The sequence below is a fragment of the Neofelis nebulosa genome, chromosome 2 (assembly GCF_028018385.1).
Source record: "Neofelis nebulosa isolate mNeoNeb1 chromosome 2, mNeoNeb1.pri, whole genome shotgun sequence".
Classification (NCBI taxonomy): Eukaryota; Metazoa; Chordata; class Mammalia; order Carnivora; family Felidae; genus Neofelis; species Neofelis nebulosa.
In genome coordinates, this window is record NC_080783.1 from 19,575,403 (window position 1) to 19,592,565 (window position 17,163).

Consider the following 17,163-nt stretch of genomic DNA (forward strand, 5'->3'; position numbering starts at 1 on the left):
ATTGACTCATTCATTCTTTAATCAGGTCTGGTACCTGCTGTATGCCAGGCTCTGGGGATATAAAGCACAGGACGTGTCCTTGCCCAAGGAGCTCTCCCCTTGTGTGGGTGGGGGAGGGAGCGCCGGGCTGTGCAGGATGAATAATGGGTAACGAGCCCCAAACAGGGGGTCGTTGCAGAGTTAAAGACACCTCAGGTGGCAGAGCTTAACATTAAACCGGCTGGATGGTGGTTAGGTAGCAGGAAGGACTTCCCAACAGTGAGAGGTTAAGATACAGGAACAGACCCCCAGAGGCTTGGAAAAGAGAGATGGGAGCCTTCTGGGGGAGGGTTCTTCCAAGGGGACCTGCAGCACTAGGGCCCTTCCCACCTGTTTTTAGTCCCAGCTGGGGGGGACTGGGGAAGGCACTGGCCTAGAGGCTGCAGGGCCCCTTTGGGCTTTGTGGGAGGCAGACAAGTTGCTGTCACTGTGACTTGGTCCTCAGTTTTGTTTTCCAGCATTTCTGGGAAGCTGCAAGGTAATTTCTCAGAACTTCTGTGATAGCTGCTGGGAGGCACATTTTCTAGTGACGCCAGCAGGAGAGGGCGGTGGGAGCAGGCAGGGAGGACGGGTGGGCGTGGGTACTGGGGTGTCAGGACGTGGCCGGCTGAGCCCTTGAAGCGGTGGGAAGGCTGGCAGGGCTGGTGGTGGTGGTTGGGGGGGTGGGTGGGCTCCAGGCGCTCAGAGAGGCCTCCTGAAAAACCACTCCTCCTTGCTTGCCCCTACGCTTGGGTCCAGCAGAGGGTGGGAGGGTCTGCAGGAGTGTCTGTCTGTGGACGCCCCCAACGGGCTTGGTAGGGAGGTGGCTGGGGTGAGGGGGCTGAAGGGTATTATGACGCTGCAGGGCATGCAGTGTGGGGGCAAAACCCTTTGCAGCTCAGTAGCTCTGCAGAAGCACTTGGAGCAGGAGGAGCAGGGAGTCCTGATTCCTCACCCCATCCCCCTGAGCAGAACAAAGACTTAGGCACCTGCTCCAGGAAGGACCAGAATCAGACACCTTGCTTCAGTGTCCTCCCCTGACTTCTTAGAACACCAAACGATAAGAATGTCAGTCCCTTGTGCAGTGCACAACCCGTGTTTCTGTGTGTGGCAGCCTTTCCCCAGAGGAAATGTGAATGTTTCCCTCTCTTTTTGGAGTTTCTCAGGTAAATGTCTTGGCTGGACTGTGGGCTGGGAGTCAACATACCTGCTGGGCAGGTCCGGCTGAGGGGAGAGTCCGGTTGTAGAGACTGACCCCTGGGGATGCACTGTGTGTGGTGCTGACAGAGAGTGGCAAGGGCATGCTCTTGGGTGACGGGGGGAGCGAGGCTGGGAATTTGTAACCTTTGTACATGTGGCCGGGGGCGTATACAGCACACTCGTGCATGTGCGTAGGAGCTCAAGCGAGAGGACTTTTTTGCCAGGTTACTCAATCCAGGAAAATGGTCTCAGAGTGCTCTGGGTGGGGCCCTGTGCTCGGCATTTTGAGTGTTTATGTGAGTTGGACTCTGTGTCCTGATGTGTGTGTCTTCAGAAGGGGGTGGGGCTGAGCCCTCTTTCCCTCCCCTGAAAGGCTCCAAAAAGCAGAATGGGTGATTCACCAGCCCCACCCACTCTCACTTGGTCCAGCCTCGGCCAGAGCTCAAAGAGGAAAGTCTTTGGGGGAAAGGTGGGGGGTGGGGGGGGGTGGATCCAGACAATGAGAGCCTGAGCAGATTTTGCTGGATTCGCCTGCAGTGCTCCCTGGGAATACACTTAGATTCTGTACTCTACTTTTTACCCCTCTCTGGACCCCAAACTATTGCCCCGAGCTAAGGTGGGGGGAGGGGAGGGCTGGCCAGGAAGGGGGACACTGTGGGGGAGAAGTAGGCGGGTGGAATGGTGGGAGGTGAAAACCGGGCCCAGGGAGGGGGAGCCAGGGAGGTGGAGGAGGAAGTGGGGAAATGCAAACCAAATGTTGGCCCAGGGTACAGTCAAGAAAAACAGACTCTTGCAGGAGCCTGGAGCGGGGCTCCCTTTAGGAAGGGCAGGAAGGGCTGGGACAGATGTTTGGAGAAAAGAAAGAAAGAAGGAAAAAAAAAGAAGTAGGAAAAAAATTGGAATGAAATCCACAGCCTGGAGGCAGGGCCATTCTCCCACAGTCTCTGGCCTGGTTTCTCTTGTGTTAAGGCCTGTGTTAAGGCTGAGTGTGTGTGAATAAATGTGCGTTCCCAGGGCGGGAGAACGTGCATCTGTACTCAGAGATGGGATGGGGCCAGGGAACCCCAGGATATACAGACTGTGTCTGTCTGTCTGTTCATCAGTGGTCTGGGGGTGGGGAGGGGGGCTCCGCAGTGAGGACAGCAGACTCCAGGCCACCGGCATCAGATCAGAAGGTGGAGGAAGTTTTGGTGGCTCACCGGGGTTGTATGTCTGGAGGTGTGTGTGTGGGGAGTGCAGGGTGGACGGTGATGGCTTGTGGGGGGGCTGTCTCCAGTAGGTGTCCCTTTGCCCCGTCTCCTTCACACCCCCTGCAAAGCAGGGCTTCTGACCCCCAACGCCACCAGCCACCAGCCACCAGCGGAGCCTGGAAGGAGGGAGGAGACTGGAGGCTGGGACAAGGGGGTGGAGTGGGGGGAGGAGGAGGAAGGGAGGGAGGGCGAGAGGCCCGACAGATGCTGGCTGGAGGAGCAGCGGCCTCATTCTCAGAGCTGCCTTCTGCCTGCTCCGCGAAGGCTGTGAGCTCAGGGGGGCCGTGTACAGGCTCCGGGCTTGGCCCGAGCGACGGGACCCACCAAAGATGACGTGGATCTGTCTGTCCTGCATGCTCTGGGTAGGTCTGGCTGCTTTAGCTAGGAGGTTGTACCCTCCACCCCCGGTCTTATCCTTAGGCTGAGAGCCATTGGTGGTCGGGTCTTTGGGGGGGAATGGAGGTTGGTGGTGAAGGCGGAGGGCCTCTCTGCCTCTAACTGACAGAAGGACAGACTGACTTGGGCAGGCCCTCAGCCGTAGTCCTTCCCCATCAACAGGGCCTAGGCCCTGGTTCTCGTGGTCGGCACATCCCCCCTCTCTACCTCTCTGGCCTCCACTTGAGTGCAGGGGCTGCAAGTAGAAGAAAGAACCAGAAGTTTGTTTCTTTTTGGGGCCTCTCCTGCCTGCCGCCCCCACCCCCTGCCATCTTGGGGAGGGGTGGGGGGGGGGAATTCCTCCCCCGCTGGGTTGCTCAGCCCAAACTGGAGAAGGTGGCTGTGCTAGGGGCCCAGGGAACGGGAGACACTGACCTAGCAAATGTAACCTGGGAAAGCCTGGCTGCAAAGAATTCTGCTGGGATTCCATCACTTCTGTCCCTTCTCCACTCACTTTCAGCCTCTACCCACTGCCATCCCTTCCTCTCTAGGCCTCCCATCCTTACGGACACCCCTGCCGCCCCTCCCCTCCTGCCCAGGAGAGGAAACCCCTGCCTCGTCCTCCTCCCCGGTTGAGGAAGGTGTGGGTTGAGGTGAGGGTGCTGAGGTGTGACCAGGCAGGGCTGGGGTGGGGGCACATGATGAGGTTAAAAGCCTCGTGGGAGAGATGGGGGCTGGGAGAGTCCCGGCTGTTGCAAGAGGGGTGAGGGCAGGGGCAGGAGACCCCTTCCCTAGAGGGGCTACTTGGCTGTCTGGGCTGGGCGAAGGCATGCACAGGGGTCAGGAGGGCGGGGAAGCCATCCCCGGCTGAGGTTCATGTCGTCTCAAAGAGAGTGATGACTGGTTTTGGGGGAGGGAGCTTTAGACCCGGATCCAGATGTGGCCTTTCCTGCCCCTTTCCCTGTTCTGGCCAGGCCCTAGGCAAGCTCAGTCTGAGGACAACCGTGGGACATCAGACTTGGGTAGCCAGGTGTACTTGGGACAGAGGGGGGAAGGGTGGGAGACGGGGCTGGGATGAGGGGCTTTGGGTGGAGTGTGGGGCTCTGGGGCAGGCGTGGGTCTGAATAGTAGACTGAGGGTGCCTGGAACATCCTGCACACGGGATGCATCAGTGGTTTGCCGGGCTGATGTTGACATCTGTAAAATGGGGGCTTTGGCCAAGTTCATCTCTCTAAGGTCTTCCGGCTTCCCTCGGATGAGCTTACAGTGCTGAGGACTGAGGTGGGCAGTGGGGGAGCCCTGCAGGGGGAACAGAGGGCAGTTAGACTTCCAGGGATGATAGGCTGCTGTGGATGGAGGAAGGGCCACCACTGCTCAGAGGTCGTGGGGAAAGTCCTTCATCCTGACAAGCCTCAGTTTCCCCGTGGGTAAAATGAAGATGGTAAAGGGGCATTGCAGAGAGGTAGGCGTGTGTGCCCTATGGATCTTACTGTCCTTTCTAAGAGTTGGGAGAAGGTGCTGTTGACCAAAGGGAGGTACGGGCGCTGTGACTTTGGTGCCTCTAAACCCCTCCCCTGCCCCCTCTCCTGGTGCCTTCCCAGCCCTGTCCCTCCTGGCCCTGTGGGACAGCCCAATGGGCACTCGTCTACGGGATGGGGAAGAGCTGAGGGAGTGGGCTGGGCAGAGGGGGTGGCCGTTGCCAGGGTGGGCTGCAGTCTGGGGAAGTGTGGACTGGACCGAGGGCCCCGTTCTGGCCGTGTCCAGGCTGTTGTCTCCCCCCTCCCCGACAGCTGCATGGGTAGTTGTACCGGCAAACTTCCTCTCTTCTGGGTAGGCCTTGGTGGGACTGGGGTGTGTGTTTGTGGCAGGGAATGGAGGGGTAGATGGCACCAGTTATGGAGATGGGGCACAGAAGCCCTGGAGACCTTGCCAGGGGGGCTGCTTCTGCCTCGAAAGGCACCTGGCGGTGGGAAATGCGTGGACTCTGATACTAGACAGGCCTCAGTTAAAATCTTAGTTCTATTACTTGCTAGATGGGCAGCCTTGGGTAAAACAGTCCCCTTTGTGAGTCTCAGTTTCCTGATCTGTAAAGTGGGAATAATAAAACGCACCTTGTATAGCTGGGATGAGCACACAGGTAATGTATGTCAAAAGATCAGGTGCCCAGGCACACAGTAGGTGCTCAGTAGATGCTGGTCCTTCCCCCTCTCGGAAACCTTGGCTCGTGGGATCCCCTGTATCCCAGATCTCATGTGCGGGGAGGATCTACCTGGGATGGCTGTTGTGGGCCGGGACCCCATCTCTGAGGCTCCCGACTGCCCAGAGCCTGGGGCCAAGAACTAGCTGGGTCTGCAGTTATTCTGGGGCCAAGAACTAGCTGGGTCTGCAGCTTAGGAAGGTAAACTGAGGCATCGTCTGGAAGAGATGTCTTGTGCCCTAGTGTGAGTGCATGATTGTCTATGTGTGCACATGTTCCCGGACAGGGATAGCTACAGATGTTTCATCTAAGAAGTAACGTATCTGCAGGGTATAGTTTTCACAAGCTCTAGGAATGAAACAAATATCACTTTATTAGCTGAGGGGTAGAGCTACATATTCTGCATGACTTGATTCTCTCATCAAATGCTCCCGTTTGTTTCTACATATCCGAGTATGGTTTATTTAGAAAATAATACATGCCCATTAATTGAGGCTTTTTGATGTTACGCCGATTGAGTTAGAGCCACTCTGTCCTCTGGAACTGGAAGGAACGCCTCAAGGGTGGTGGGGCTGAAAGAGACACAAGGCCGTGGCGGGGAGTGGCGAGGGCGCCCAGGCCCTGCCCTGAGTAAGCCACGTGGCCTCTGGCTGGCCACTCGACTTTTCTGGACCTCGCAGAAGTGTGGATAGTATTTTCTGAGGCCATTTCCAGCTGTAGACAATGAAGTGTTCTCTGTTCTGGAGTTGATGCTCTTCCCAGTGCTAAGCACATATTATTTTCAGAAGGGTCCTCACGAGCCCTCAGGTTCTCAGTGTGCAGTTTCTGCCACATAGACCCCAGTCTGACCTCCTGGTCCTGAATTTGCTGTCTCTGGAGTTTTGTTTGCCCGTGAGGGCTGTGCCCACCCGGGGCCTCCTGATAAGTAGGGTTTGGGACCTAGGCTGGGCTGGATGAGACTGACCAGGGTCTGAAACAAACCCCTCCTTGGGCAAAGCTTTTCAGAATGACTTTTGAGGCACAAAGTCAGAGACAAGTACCTCACTGTCTTTCTGCAGTGTTCAAAGGAAGTGCTGTGTGCTGGCTGACAGTGCCGTGCCTGGCCTTGATCCTGGCCTTGCTACTTGCTGGCTGTGTGCCCTTAGACAAGTAGCTTTACATCTCTGTGCCTCAGTTTCCCCACCTACCTATAGGGTTGTTAGATTTCAAATGAGCTAATAGACCCACACATTTGGAACAGTGTCTCTCACACAGTCAGGGCTCAAGAAATGTCAGCTCTTATCGTATGATGGCATGTTTTCAAAGTCACCCAGCAAGCTAGACTCAGGACTAGAACCTGGGTCTCCTGGTCCCCCATCAAGGGCTTTCCACTCTGGGACTCCTTCAGGGTAGGGTGTGTGGAGTCGATGTGAATGGGGCCAGGAGAACGATGTGAAGGCAGAGAACAATCAAGGCCTTCCCCTGCAGACAGCACACACAATGCTCAGGACACGGCCTCTGGAGCCAGCCTGCCTGGGTCCAAATCCTGACTCTGCCACTGGATAGCTGTGGTGGTCAGACAAGTTATTTTGCCTCTCTCTGCCTTTCTTGTGTACAGTTCCTTGACTTAAACAATTTCGTTTGAACCTCAGTGTGATTCCGTAAGGCACGAAGGGCAGGGACGACAAGTACCAGTTTCCAGCCATGGCGAAGGGGACCCACAGAGGGTAGGTGGCTTGCCCAAGGCCACATGGCCGCTGGGTTCAGTGTTCCTGGACAGGGAAGGTGAGGGCCGGTGCGGGGTGAGGGGTGTTGGAGCTCTGGTTAAAGGGGGTTGGGGGCGAGCAGCGAGGGGTACGGGCTGGTGTTGGGGAAGTACCGTGTGTGATGGAGAAACCGTCCGGCCATTGGGCCATGTTGGCACCCGCCTGCCTACCCACTGCCTGTCCATCCATTTCATGGATGATGATGGGGTTCTACTTTCTTCAAGAAGCTTGCAGATCTTGGGCTGATGATTACAATAAGATGGGTGTTGCCAAGAGGGAAGCTGTGGGTGTAGGTTAGGGGGTACCTAACCTGGATTGGCAGAGGCAGAGGTGTTAGGAAAGGCCTCTCGGGAGGCTTTTAATGCAGAGGTGAAGCTGAGAGCTCGGAAGTCCAAGTACAGCAAATGAAGATAGTTGTGGATGGATAGGACAGGGTCAACTAGCCAGGATATGGCCTTTGGGTAGAGGGGCACTGACGATGTGACTGTCAGGGCTCCTAGAGATGGCCAGGACGGGCCACTTCTGGCATACTGTTACAGATGATGGCAGTGAGGTGGCTAGGGACTTGGGACCTTGCCTCAGTCAGACCTGGATTCGAATCTTTGTTCCATCCTGCCCTACCTGTGTGTCTGGAGTAAGCTCCTCACCTCATCGTCACTGTGAGGGGTCCGTGAGGGACTCCGTGGCAGCCTCTTGCCGTGGCACCAGCCCATGAATGTGGCTCAGACTATCCCGTCCCTGTGTCCTTCCACCCCGGGAAGGATGGGCACAAAAAGGGACCTGGGACTTGTTGATCAGGAGCGTTGGGATGTGGTTTGTGAAGGAGCCGAGTGGCGCAGAGAGAGGCCAGCTGAGGGGAGAGATCATTCAGCTCAGGGGACCGAGTCAGGGGCTGAGTCCTGGGCTCCCACGCCTCCCATGCTCCTCTGTCACTTGGGAGGAACTCAGTGCCGCCCCCTGCCCTCCTCCTTCTGCAGAGATGCAGGGCTACTCACAGTCAGAGAGCTTTCTTCTGAGCTTGGATGGGTGGCTGGTGAAGGGGGTGACCTGTGTCCTCTCCCCGAGGGCAGGTCAGTGGGGTACAATTACACGGGAACTGAGGCCAGGCATCAACTCCATTCAATTCGCTCCTTCTTTAGGGATTACACTGTTCCAGCACCTGAGGGACATGGAGCAGAAGTACCGGCAGACATGTGTACCTGGGGAGCTAGTCTAGCGTGCACGCGCACGTGCGCGCACGCACACACACACACACACGCATACACACGCAGGAGTGACAGACAAGGTGAAACATAGCCCATACCTAGGGAGCTTTTACTATGTGCCAGGTGCTGTTCCCTTGGCTTTTGAGGCATTGCCTCACAAGCTATGGGTGGTTACTTTTATCAGCCCATTTAACTAAAGTGAGGCAGACAGGGGTTCAAACACTTGCCTGGGGCCACCCAGCTAACAAGGGAGGGGAGGGACAGTCACATTGCACAGAGTCCTATGATGCAGCCCCAGGAAAACACAACCAGGAGAGGAAGGGATACCTGGGTTGCGGGTGGGGGGCGGTGCTTAGCCTGAATTGAATCCTGAGGAACCTGAGGGACCTCCTGCCAAAGAGCCTAGAGTCTTCGAAACAGGGAAATCAAAAGGAGGAGGAATGGGTCCAGATGAAAGAAGATGAAAGAAACCTAGCAACGAAATGTAATACAGGCCTCTGCCTGAATCCTGAGTGCAAAAGAAAAACAAAACCAACGGCCCAGCTCTGAGGGATGTTAATGGGGCAAAAGGGGAAATGAGAGTATGAATTCAATATTAGATAATAGTACCACACTGGTGTGGAACTTCCTGCGCGTGAGAATCCGTGGAGCTTGTGTAGGGGCAGAGACGGAGAGGGAGCGCGGACCCAAGTGGCACATCATTAACAAACGGTGAATCACGGCCACGGAACAAGCATGCTCGTCTTTTCCAGCGCTTTTACGCTTTTCAAAACACCAAAAGAAGGCAGCAGTGGAGAGACTGAATCTGAGCCGGTGGTGTGTGGGGGAGGGTATGGGGAAAATCTCCCTGAGGGGGTGAGGTTTGGATGAGGCCTTCCAGGATGAGGACAGAAGCCTAGAAGCTTGGCCAGCTGAGAAGGGAGGACGGGCATGTTGGGAGGACACAACAGCAGAGCAGAGGCTCAGAGGTGGACGCGGGGCAGGGAGTCGGGGAGTGGGGTGTGGGGATTGAGATGGCGGGGGGCTGCTTACGGACCAAGGCTGCTTCCCCGGCTGGCTTGAGGGAGTCCGGGTTTCATCTTGGATTCATGGGTAGGCATGGAAGCATTCTGGGGGGAGTGGGGGCGTCAGTGACCTCATAGAGCTGTGCTCCTTAGAGGCTGCATGGAGGCTATGTGGGGAGCAGGGGCCCCGTGTCAGGGGACCAGAAGGCTGTTGCAGTAGCCATAGGTTGAAGTGACAAGGCCTTCAATAGGGCAACGGCCCTGGAATCAAAAAGTACAGGAGGGCTGAGAGTGTTCAGGAAGCAAAATTCAGAGTCTGGCAGCTGGGTGGATTGGAGGGTGGAGGGCCAGGAGTTGGGGGGTGACTCAGAGTTTTCCACCCTGGCAACCAAGAACACTGTCAGGCCATTAGCTGGCTAGCAGATTGCAGGTGGTGGTGGTGGGTAAGGAACTTTGGTGTGTATGTGACAGGAAGTGGGGTTGGGGGAAGTTTGCTCTTGAGGTGACCGGGGTCTCCCAGATGCCAGCCTGTGGCTCCTTGGGGAGTCTGAGTCTCCTCCACAGAAATGACAGCTGATGCCAGCCTGGCAGCCTAGCACAAGACTGCCAGATGTGGACTGGTGGATGGCCAGCAAGCAGGGCAAGGCCTGCCCTAGGCCTGCTTTTTGGTGACTCTCTTCCCTGAGGCTCACTGGCGAGTAGACTTCTGCCCTCTGGCCACATCCTCCAGGGCTCCTAGCCTCAGGGCATAGGGAACCTAGTGGGGATAGGGCTGGGGAAGTTTCTCTGGAGGGCGCAGGAACTCCTGAGCTGGAGGACCCCTAGGGCTGCCAATCCCCTTTCACTCCCCACCCCCACGCCATCACACTCTGCCCCCACGGGGCAGGGAGGAACCAACAATCAGCCTTTCCCACCCCAGGGCCCAGGACTCCCGCCAAATCTGTCGCAGCCAGATGTGCCCCGCCCCTCTGGCTGGGATGTATCTGGCAGGCAGGCTTGGCTGAATGGAGGGTAGGAAAGAGAGGATCCCCCTGAGGCCCAGGAAAGCCCTCTGATACTGGGTGGGCTTGTCACAGGGGCAGGGGACTCTGGGCTCGGAGGGTGGGGAAGTATGACTTCTGGGCTGGGACCCCTTCCCTTTTCCGGGCTCTGGCTCTTGAGGGAAGTGGGTGTTGGAGAGATCGGGGAGCTCCTGTTGTGTCTTCTGTGTCCCCCTAGTTTCCCCCAGGCCCTCCAGGAGCTAATCCAGCTAGGAAGGGTGGGTAGTGCTTTGTGAGGCTGTCTGCCACCTGTCAGGAAAAATGATGAGCACTGTCACAACAAGTGGTTACCCCTGCACAGAGTTTTGCACTTCACGGGCTCGTTCACGTCCTTTGCCTGTATCTGCAGAGTAACTCTGGGGGAAGGCAGTGAAGGTACCCGACCCCCATGTTTTTTCTTTGTCTGGATTTTAACATGTGGTCGTCGGGAAGTTCTCGTACCCCCTCGAGTCTAATCTTGTGTCCTTGTGACTTCTGCCCGCCCCCCACTGAGTTTTGTTTTGTTTTCAGTAACTTCATAGATCACGTCTGGTTCATTCTTACCGTGACACCTCCTTCAGATATTTGAAGACATAAGGTTCACCCACCCTAGACTTTCTCCTCCAGCAAACTGGGAAATCTTCATACCTCTGTGGGTGACCCTTTCAATGAAACTGCCAGATACCCATTGGATAGCCAGTGAGCCGATACTGTAAAGTGGAGGTCACAGCCTGGAGCCCCTTGCCTGGGGTTGGCCAAGCTGGCCTCCTCACTCCCACCTGGGTTCCCTAGACTCTCACAGAGGGGTGATATCTCATGAGACATCTCTCTGTGTCACCATGAGCATGTCCTGCCCTCCGTTCCTCCAATCCCTTCATCTCAAACGGGCCCATTGTTTCCCCTGCTCTGTCTATACTCAGAGGATCTTGTCTAAACCCGTCACTTCTGTCTGGGGACTGTGAGAACCAGAGAAGGTCAGTGATGTTCTCAAGGTCACCAGCCTAGACAGCAGGTCTCTAGATTCCCATCCCAGCACTCCTTGAGCCAGAGAGCCAGAATGGGGTGGGGGTGAGGGGCAGGAGCGTGCTGGGCCGTCGCCCACAGGCTGCTTAGAGAGGCCGCGAGTAAGGCCCCGAGTGTATCTGAAACCCTGTTCCTGTTCTCCAAGCCTGTGTGGGGAGAGATTTTGTAAACTCACATTTATGAGTTTGGGCAGGCAGAGCAGGCAAGCCCAGGGCCCACGGGAGAAGTCTGGGCGGTTGCTTGTCAGTCTGGAAGGCTCCGCCTGCTCCCCATCTGTTCACTGGGCAGCCAGGACCCTCTTTCGGGAGATTCCACTGCTCCAAGTGTACTTTGGGGAGAAGGTCTCTTTCTGCCGGCTTTGGGGGAAGGGCTGAATTTGGGGTATAGGTGGAGAAGTCTGGGGGATAAATCGGAATGGGGGGCCCTGCTTGACTCAGTGGGGTGGGAGAGGCAGGTTTAGGGGGTGGCTAGAGTAGGCCTGAAAAGACTGGGCTTAAGGGCTTCCTGCCTGCCTCCCCAGACAGGCCTTAAATTGAACTCCGGGTCCCCTTCCTGCTCCTCCCTCCAGCCCAGGGGGTGCTGCTGCATCTGACATTGGGCTGGGCCCCCTCCCTGGAATGTCTATGACAGAGATTGTCTGGAAGGCTGCCAGCCAGGGGCTCAGATGGGAAAACAGGGGAGGTGAGACCTCAGAATGGAGGGAGCTCACCTACCCTCCTTGCGGGCTGGGGGACAACTGAATGAGGTCCAGAGCAGGACAGTGCCCTGTCATGTCCTGCCCCCGTCCTCAGAAGCTGGAAGCACAGCTCCTAGGACCCAGCACGCTGGAGTATCAGAACCCAGGCCCTGCTGCTGGGCTTAGCCACTAGGGGGGCACTGCTGGGCTTCTGGCACCACTCTGGCTCCATTGCCCCCTGCCCTTGCCACTTCTGCCCTGGGCTTTGTCTCTGATCCATCCTGCCTCCCTGCCATCTCTAGCTGCCTGTCTCTTTGAATTTTGAGACAGTCTCAAACTTGAGATAGTTGCAGATACAGTGCAAAGAACTTTTTTTCTTGAGCTATTTGAGAGTAAGTTGCTGACACAATGCCCTGCCACCCTTTAATGCTTTCCTGGTTTTCCTACAGGGACTTTCTCCTACCTAACCCAACACAGCCATCAACGTCCGGGACCTGACATCAATACATGACTACTGTGTCCTCCTCAGACCCCACCGAAGTGTGGCCAGTTGTCCCACTGACGTCCTTTATGGGCATGGGAAAAATCCAGTTCAGAATCAGCCACTGCTTTTGGCAATCATTATCTCTTTAGACTCCATCAGTCTGGAAATCTCCTCCATCTTTCCTTGACTTTTGTGACCTTGTCACTTTTGATGATTATAAGCCATTTAATTGGTAGACTGTGCCTCGATTTGTGTTGGCCTGATGTTTCTTCACGATTAGATTCAGCTTGTGTCTCTTCGGCAGGGAAGTGGCAGAAGTGATGTTCTGTTCTCAGTGTGTGTCCGCCATGGTGCACGATTTCCAGTCTTCCCATTACTGGTGATGTTCGCTTTGATCATTTGATTAACGTGGAGTCTGCCGGGAAAAGTGACTTTTTTCCCTTTGTAATTTATAAAAGTGTGGTGTGGTGAGGTGCTTTGAGATTTGTAAGTATTCCGTTTCTCATCACACTGTGAATTTTTTCACGTATTTTGCATATCAGCATGGGCTCATTTAGGCCACTGCTATCGTTCTGTATTGTGATGCTCAAGTCTTCCCAGAGTTAGCGTTTGGGGGCCCATTCAAGCTGGCTCCTGTGTCCCTTTGTCTGTCTGCCCCTTTGATTCTCTGGTTCCCTTTACAGTCTCTGTGTGTTTCTATCTATTTCTCTTATTCTCCATGTGTGCTTGTTCATCTCTGCCTTTGTCTCTGCCTTATCTCTGTCTTCTTCCTCTCTGACTCTCTGTTGTCTTTCTCTGTCTTTCTCCGTTTCTCTGTCTTTATCTTTGTCTCTCGGTCTCTCCAACTCTGAGTTTCTGTCTCTGTCTCTCTCTTTCCCTCTCTATCTCTCTGCCTCTTTGTCTCTCTGGCTTTCTGTGTCTCTCTCATTTTGTCTGTTTTTTTCTCTCTGCATCTCTCGCGGCTCAGACTCACTCTGCCCCCCCAGGACTCACCACTGCAGTGTCTTCAGAGAGGAGTCCTGGACCTGCTAGCTTTCGGGATGCTCTGAACACACAAGTCGCCCCCTCCGGCCCCTGTGTCAGCGCTTGGAGGCTCTGGAGCAGGGCACAAGGAGGGGGACCTTGAAGAGAAGAACCCTCCCCTGGGACTTCAGGGTTTGCTATAGGTTGTGTCTCTGTGTGTGGCCATGTGTGTGCAGAGGGGTGTCAGGGAGCCCTGCGCAGGGTGAGGGAGCTGCCGATGTCTGTGTTCTGCCGGCCCCTGCTGCCAAAGCCGGGAAATGCATCAGGTTGGACACCAGGGTGAGGGGTCTTGGAGAGGCATGGCGCCCGTGGGCAGGGATGGCTTCCCGGAGCATCCACGGGAAGCTCCCTGAGCCTGGGCCTGGGCTGAGGGCTGCAGATGGGAGGAGGGGGTCCTAGGCAGTGTGGGTGCAGGGTTTTGTGGCTTAGAGTGTGTTCCCATATGTGGTTACAAAGGACAGACTGTCAGAGTTTGAGGGTGTGGTGCCCAACCTCATGCCATCCAGAGCAGGAAACCGAGGCCTGTGGCCGCGGCGGCTGGTGACTGGCTCGGGGCTCACGGCCAGTCGGACACAGAGAAGGCTGGACTGTCAGCCTGCCTCTCATCACATGTGTGTGGTGCTGTCGTTTTAAAAAGGAGGTTTAAGGGGCGCCTGCCTGGGTGGCTCAGTTGGTTAAACATCCAACTCTTGATTTTAGCTCTGGTCTTGATCTCAGGGTTGTGAGTTAAAGCCCCGTGTTGGGCTTCGTGCTGGGTGTGGAACCTACTTAAAAATAAATAAATAAATACATAAGTAATAAATAAATAAATAAATAGATAAATAAATAAAGGGGCACCTGGGTGGTTCACTCGGTTAAGTGTCCGACTTCGGCTCAGGTTATGATCTAGCCGTTCGTGAGTTTGAGCCCCGCATTGGGCTCTGTGCTGACAGCTCAGAGCCTGGAGCCTGCTTCGGATTCTGGGTCTCCGTCTCCCTCTGCCCCTTCCCCACTCACACTCTGTCTCTCTCTCTCAAAAATAAATAAATGTGAAAAAAAATAAAAAAAATAAATAAAAAGGAGATTTAACATGCCAATATTTTCATAGTGCAAAGAACCAAAAATAAAGATGGAAGAAGCCCGGTCTGGGGCAGGAGGTGGTAGGGATGGGGGTGAGAGAGAATGGAGGGACGTGGCACATTGGCGACATGGGGACACGGACAGGGAAAGGAATTAGCTGTGTTCACACATGGTGATGAAAACGAGGTGCTGCTGCTCCGTGCGACTGTGTGGATAAACCCCACGGATTAATCCTGAGTGACAGAAACATCACAGTGAAGCTTAGAGCTCCGGCAAAATGCATCTTTGGTGAAAGGAGTCGCCACAGTACTTACCTTAGGGGGCTATTGACAGGGTCGGCCATGAGACAGCCTCCCGGGGTGTGGTTGTGCGGTGTGCGCATGTAAAACCGTATTGAGCAATCCATTTAAAATCAGTGTCCCGGTAGGCTGACCCAGCTAATTGTGGGAGTCTGGGTCACACTCAGCTTTCTCTCTCCTGGGGCACCTCCTCCCAGAAATGGGCCCAGGCCTGTCACCCCTGACGGGGCTCTCACTTCTCCTTTTCCCCAGTCCTTGCCCACTTGTCCCCTAGTCCCCTCCTCCTCCTTCCCCGGCCTTCTGCCCAGGCCTGATCACTGTGCCTCTCCCCCCACCCCCCACAGCCGGAGGATCTGGAGGCCCCCAAGACTCACCACTTCAAGGTGAAGACCTTCAAGAAGGTGAAGCCCTGTGGTATCTGCCGACAGGCCATCACCCGGGAGGGTTGCACCTGCAAAGGTGAGCAGCTGGTCAGGCTCTGGCGGTGGGTGGGGGGGAGAGCACTGCCATGGGAACGAGGTGGCCTGGGGCCGGGGCAGATGTCCTCGGGGTCCTAGCCTGGAGCCTGGTTCTCCTGTGGGGAGATGTGCTACGCACACCAGATGGCAAGCTTGTGGGTGTGTGTGGATGGTACCTGGCAGGTGTGGGTGGCACGGGCATGACCTGTGGCTTGTGAGCGAATGGCCGGGATGCGTGTGGATGATATGAAGAAGGCACGCGGAAGGGGTGTCGCATGTGGATGGCGTGTGGACGGTGCGGGGGAGGTGTGTGGATGTGTGCCTGGCACTGAGGAAGATGCCAAAGCTAGGGAGGAGTGCAAGAGGCTCTGAATACGACTTGGGGGAGAGCCTGGCGGCTGCTGGGCTTTTTCAATCACTGTTCTCATGTGCTTCTGACACGGCCTGGGATTTGGCTGTGACTGTTGCCAGAGAGGTCAGTGTCTTGCCCCAGATCACACAGTAAAATCAGCAGGGGGGCCCCGCGCACAGTCTCAGTGATGGTGACTGACACCCCCCACCCAGCGGCCCTACCAGATGCTTCCTTCTCCTGCCCCCCCCCCCACCTCCCATCAATCGCCAGGGCCCCCAGTGTAGTTTGAATCACTGAGCCTCTCCAATTCAGGCTGGCAGCACCTGTCATCCGGAGGGCTGACTTCAGCTCTTGGCTTCCTGGCCCACCCTCTCCAATCTACTGTCCTCACCAGCTCCAAGAGGGACTCCACGTAGATCTGGTTATGTCAGCTCCCTGGTAAAGGTTCGGGAGCCCCCACTACGCTCAAGACAAAGCACTGACTCCTTCCTGTGCCTCCAAGGCCCAGCAGGATCCACCCCGTGCCAGCTCTCTGACCCATCCGCCCTGTCCCCCAAGCCCATACTCACCCCGGCTGCACCTCGCTCAGTTCTGGAATACGCCAAGTATAACAAACATGCCAGAGGGGCCGGGCTCCTTCTTGCCCGAGGGTCTTCACTCACGTGGCTCTACCCGGACTCTCCCCTCCCTCCCTGCCAGTCTCGGCGGGGCTGGGAAGCTGGGCATCAGAGCCTAGGGAGCAAGCACGAAAGCACTTAGTATGAAAGCACTCACATGGATCTCCTGCAGGGCTCGCAGCCTCCGGAAAGTGCTAGTGTCGCCCTCAGTTTACAGATGAGGAAACCAAGGCTCAGAGTAGTTAAGTCTCTTGCCAAGGCACACAGCTGGCTGGGTCCGAGTGGGGTTGTCGAGGGTGTGCTCTCTGGGGGAGGGAAGTCCTCCTAGACAAGGAGTTTCAGCAGTATGTTGGAGGGGGGAGTGGGTGGATGGGAATGTGTGAGTGTGTGTGAATGTGCACGTGGAGGCATTCTAGGCACGTCCTGCTATGCGCAAAGGGCAGAGGTTAATGGTCCTTGACTGAAGAGCTGGGGACGCCCGGAAGGAATTTAGGAGGCACAGGGACTTTTGCAGTACCAAAGTAAGCCGCATGGTGTCACCCTCCTCCCAAGAGGTCCAGCTGGGACGGTGTCGGGTTAGGGTGGGAGCCGGGAGAGTCAGGAGGAGATTGCTGGGGGCGGCGTTTTCCATTTTGCTTGCGTCACCGCCCCCACCCGACCCGGCCGGGTGAACCTGCTGAAGTTAGCCCCTGAGCCTCCATTCCCTCCACCTCCCACCAGTTCCTTCCTTCCTTCCCTGGTGTGCCTTCCCTTCACCCCAGACCGCCAGCACTCCTCTGATAGGAGGCAGAACAGGGGTGGGGTAGAAGGAAGTCTGGCACTCAATGTCTGACCTTGGCACATCTCTGGCTGCAAATTCTGTAATAGTCTGTAGTCCTAAGTTCCCCAGTTGACCTGGCTTGAAGGCCTGGGTTGAGGAGGGGATGTGAACCTGTGGGAAGGGAAGGCCGCCAAGGTGAGACCTGGGTTTTACCTGGTTCGGAGCTTGGCCCTGCCAGTGTGAACCAGAGTGGAGGGCAGGTGGCCAGTGAGCTGCCAGGCTGGTTTGGCAGCTCTGAATGAGTTATTGAGAAGTGGGAAGAAAGCCAGGACTGCAGCCCAGAGGCACCACCAGGTGTCAGGACTGGGCCATGGAAGGGCTGGGGCTGGGCCCAGCAAG

The 17,163-nt window shown here is 56.1% G+C and overlaps 1 protein-coding gene across 4 annotated transcripts in view; it reads left to right on the top strand.

The window, feature by feature from the left end:
* The first annotated feature begins 2,720 nt into the window (after nt 1–2,720).
* TNS1 (tensin 1) overlaps nt 2,721–17,163 on the top strand; it is a 194,652-nt gene continuing 180,209 nt past the window's right edge. For 3 of the 4 annotated variants that reach the window (XM_058705311.1, XM_058705368.1, XM_058705329.1), the window contains exon 1: nt 14,922–15,036. Coding sequence is in view for 1 of the 4 variants with exons in the window: in XM_058705321.1 (XP_058561304.1) it covers nt 2,798–2,830; nt 14,922–15,036 (148 nt within the window). In the remaining 3 variants the exon portion in view is untranslated. Of the gene's footprint in view, nt 2,831–14,921; nt 15,037–17,163 lie in introns of those variants that run through there. The other variant, XM_058705321.1, reaches the window with a different exon arrangement.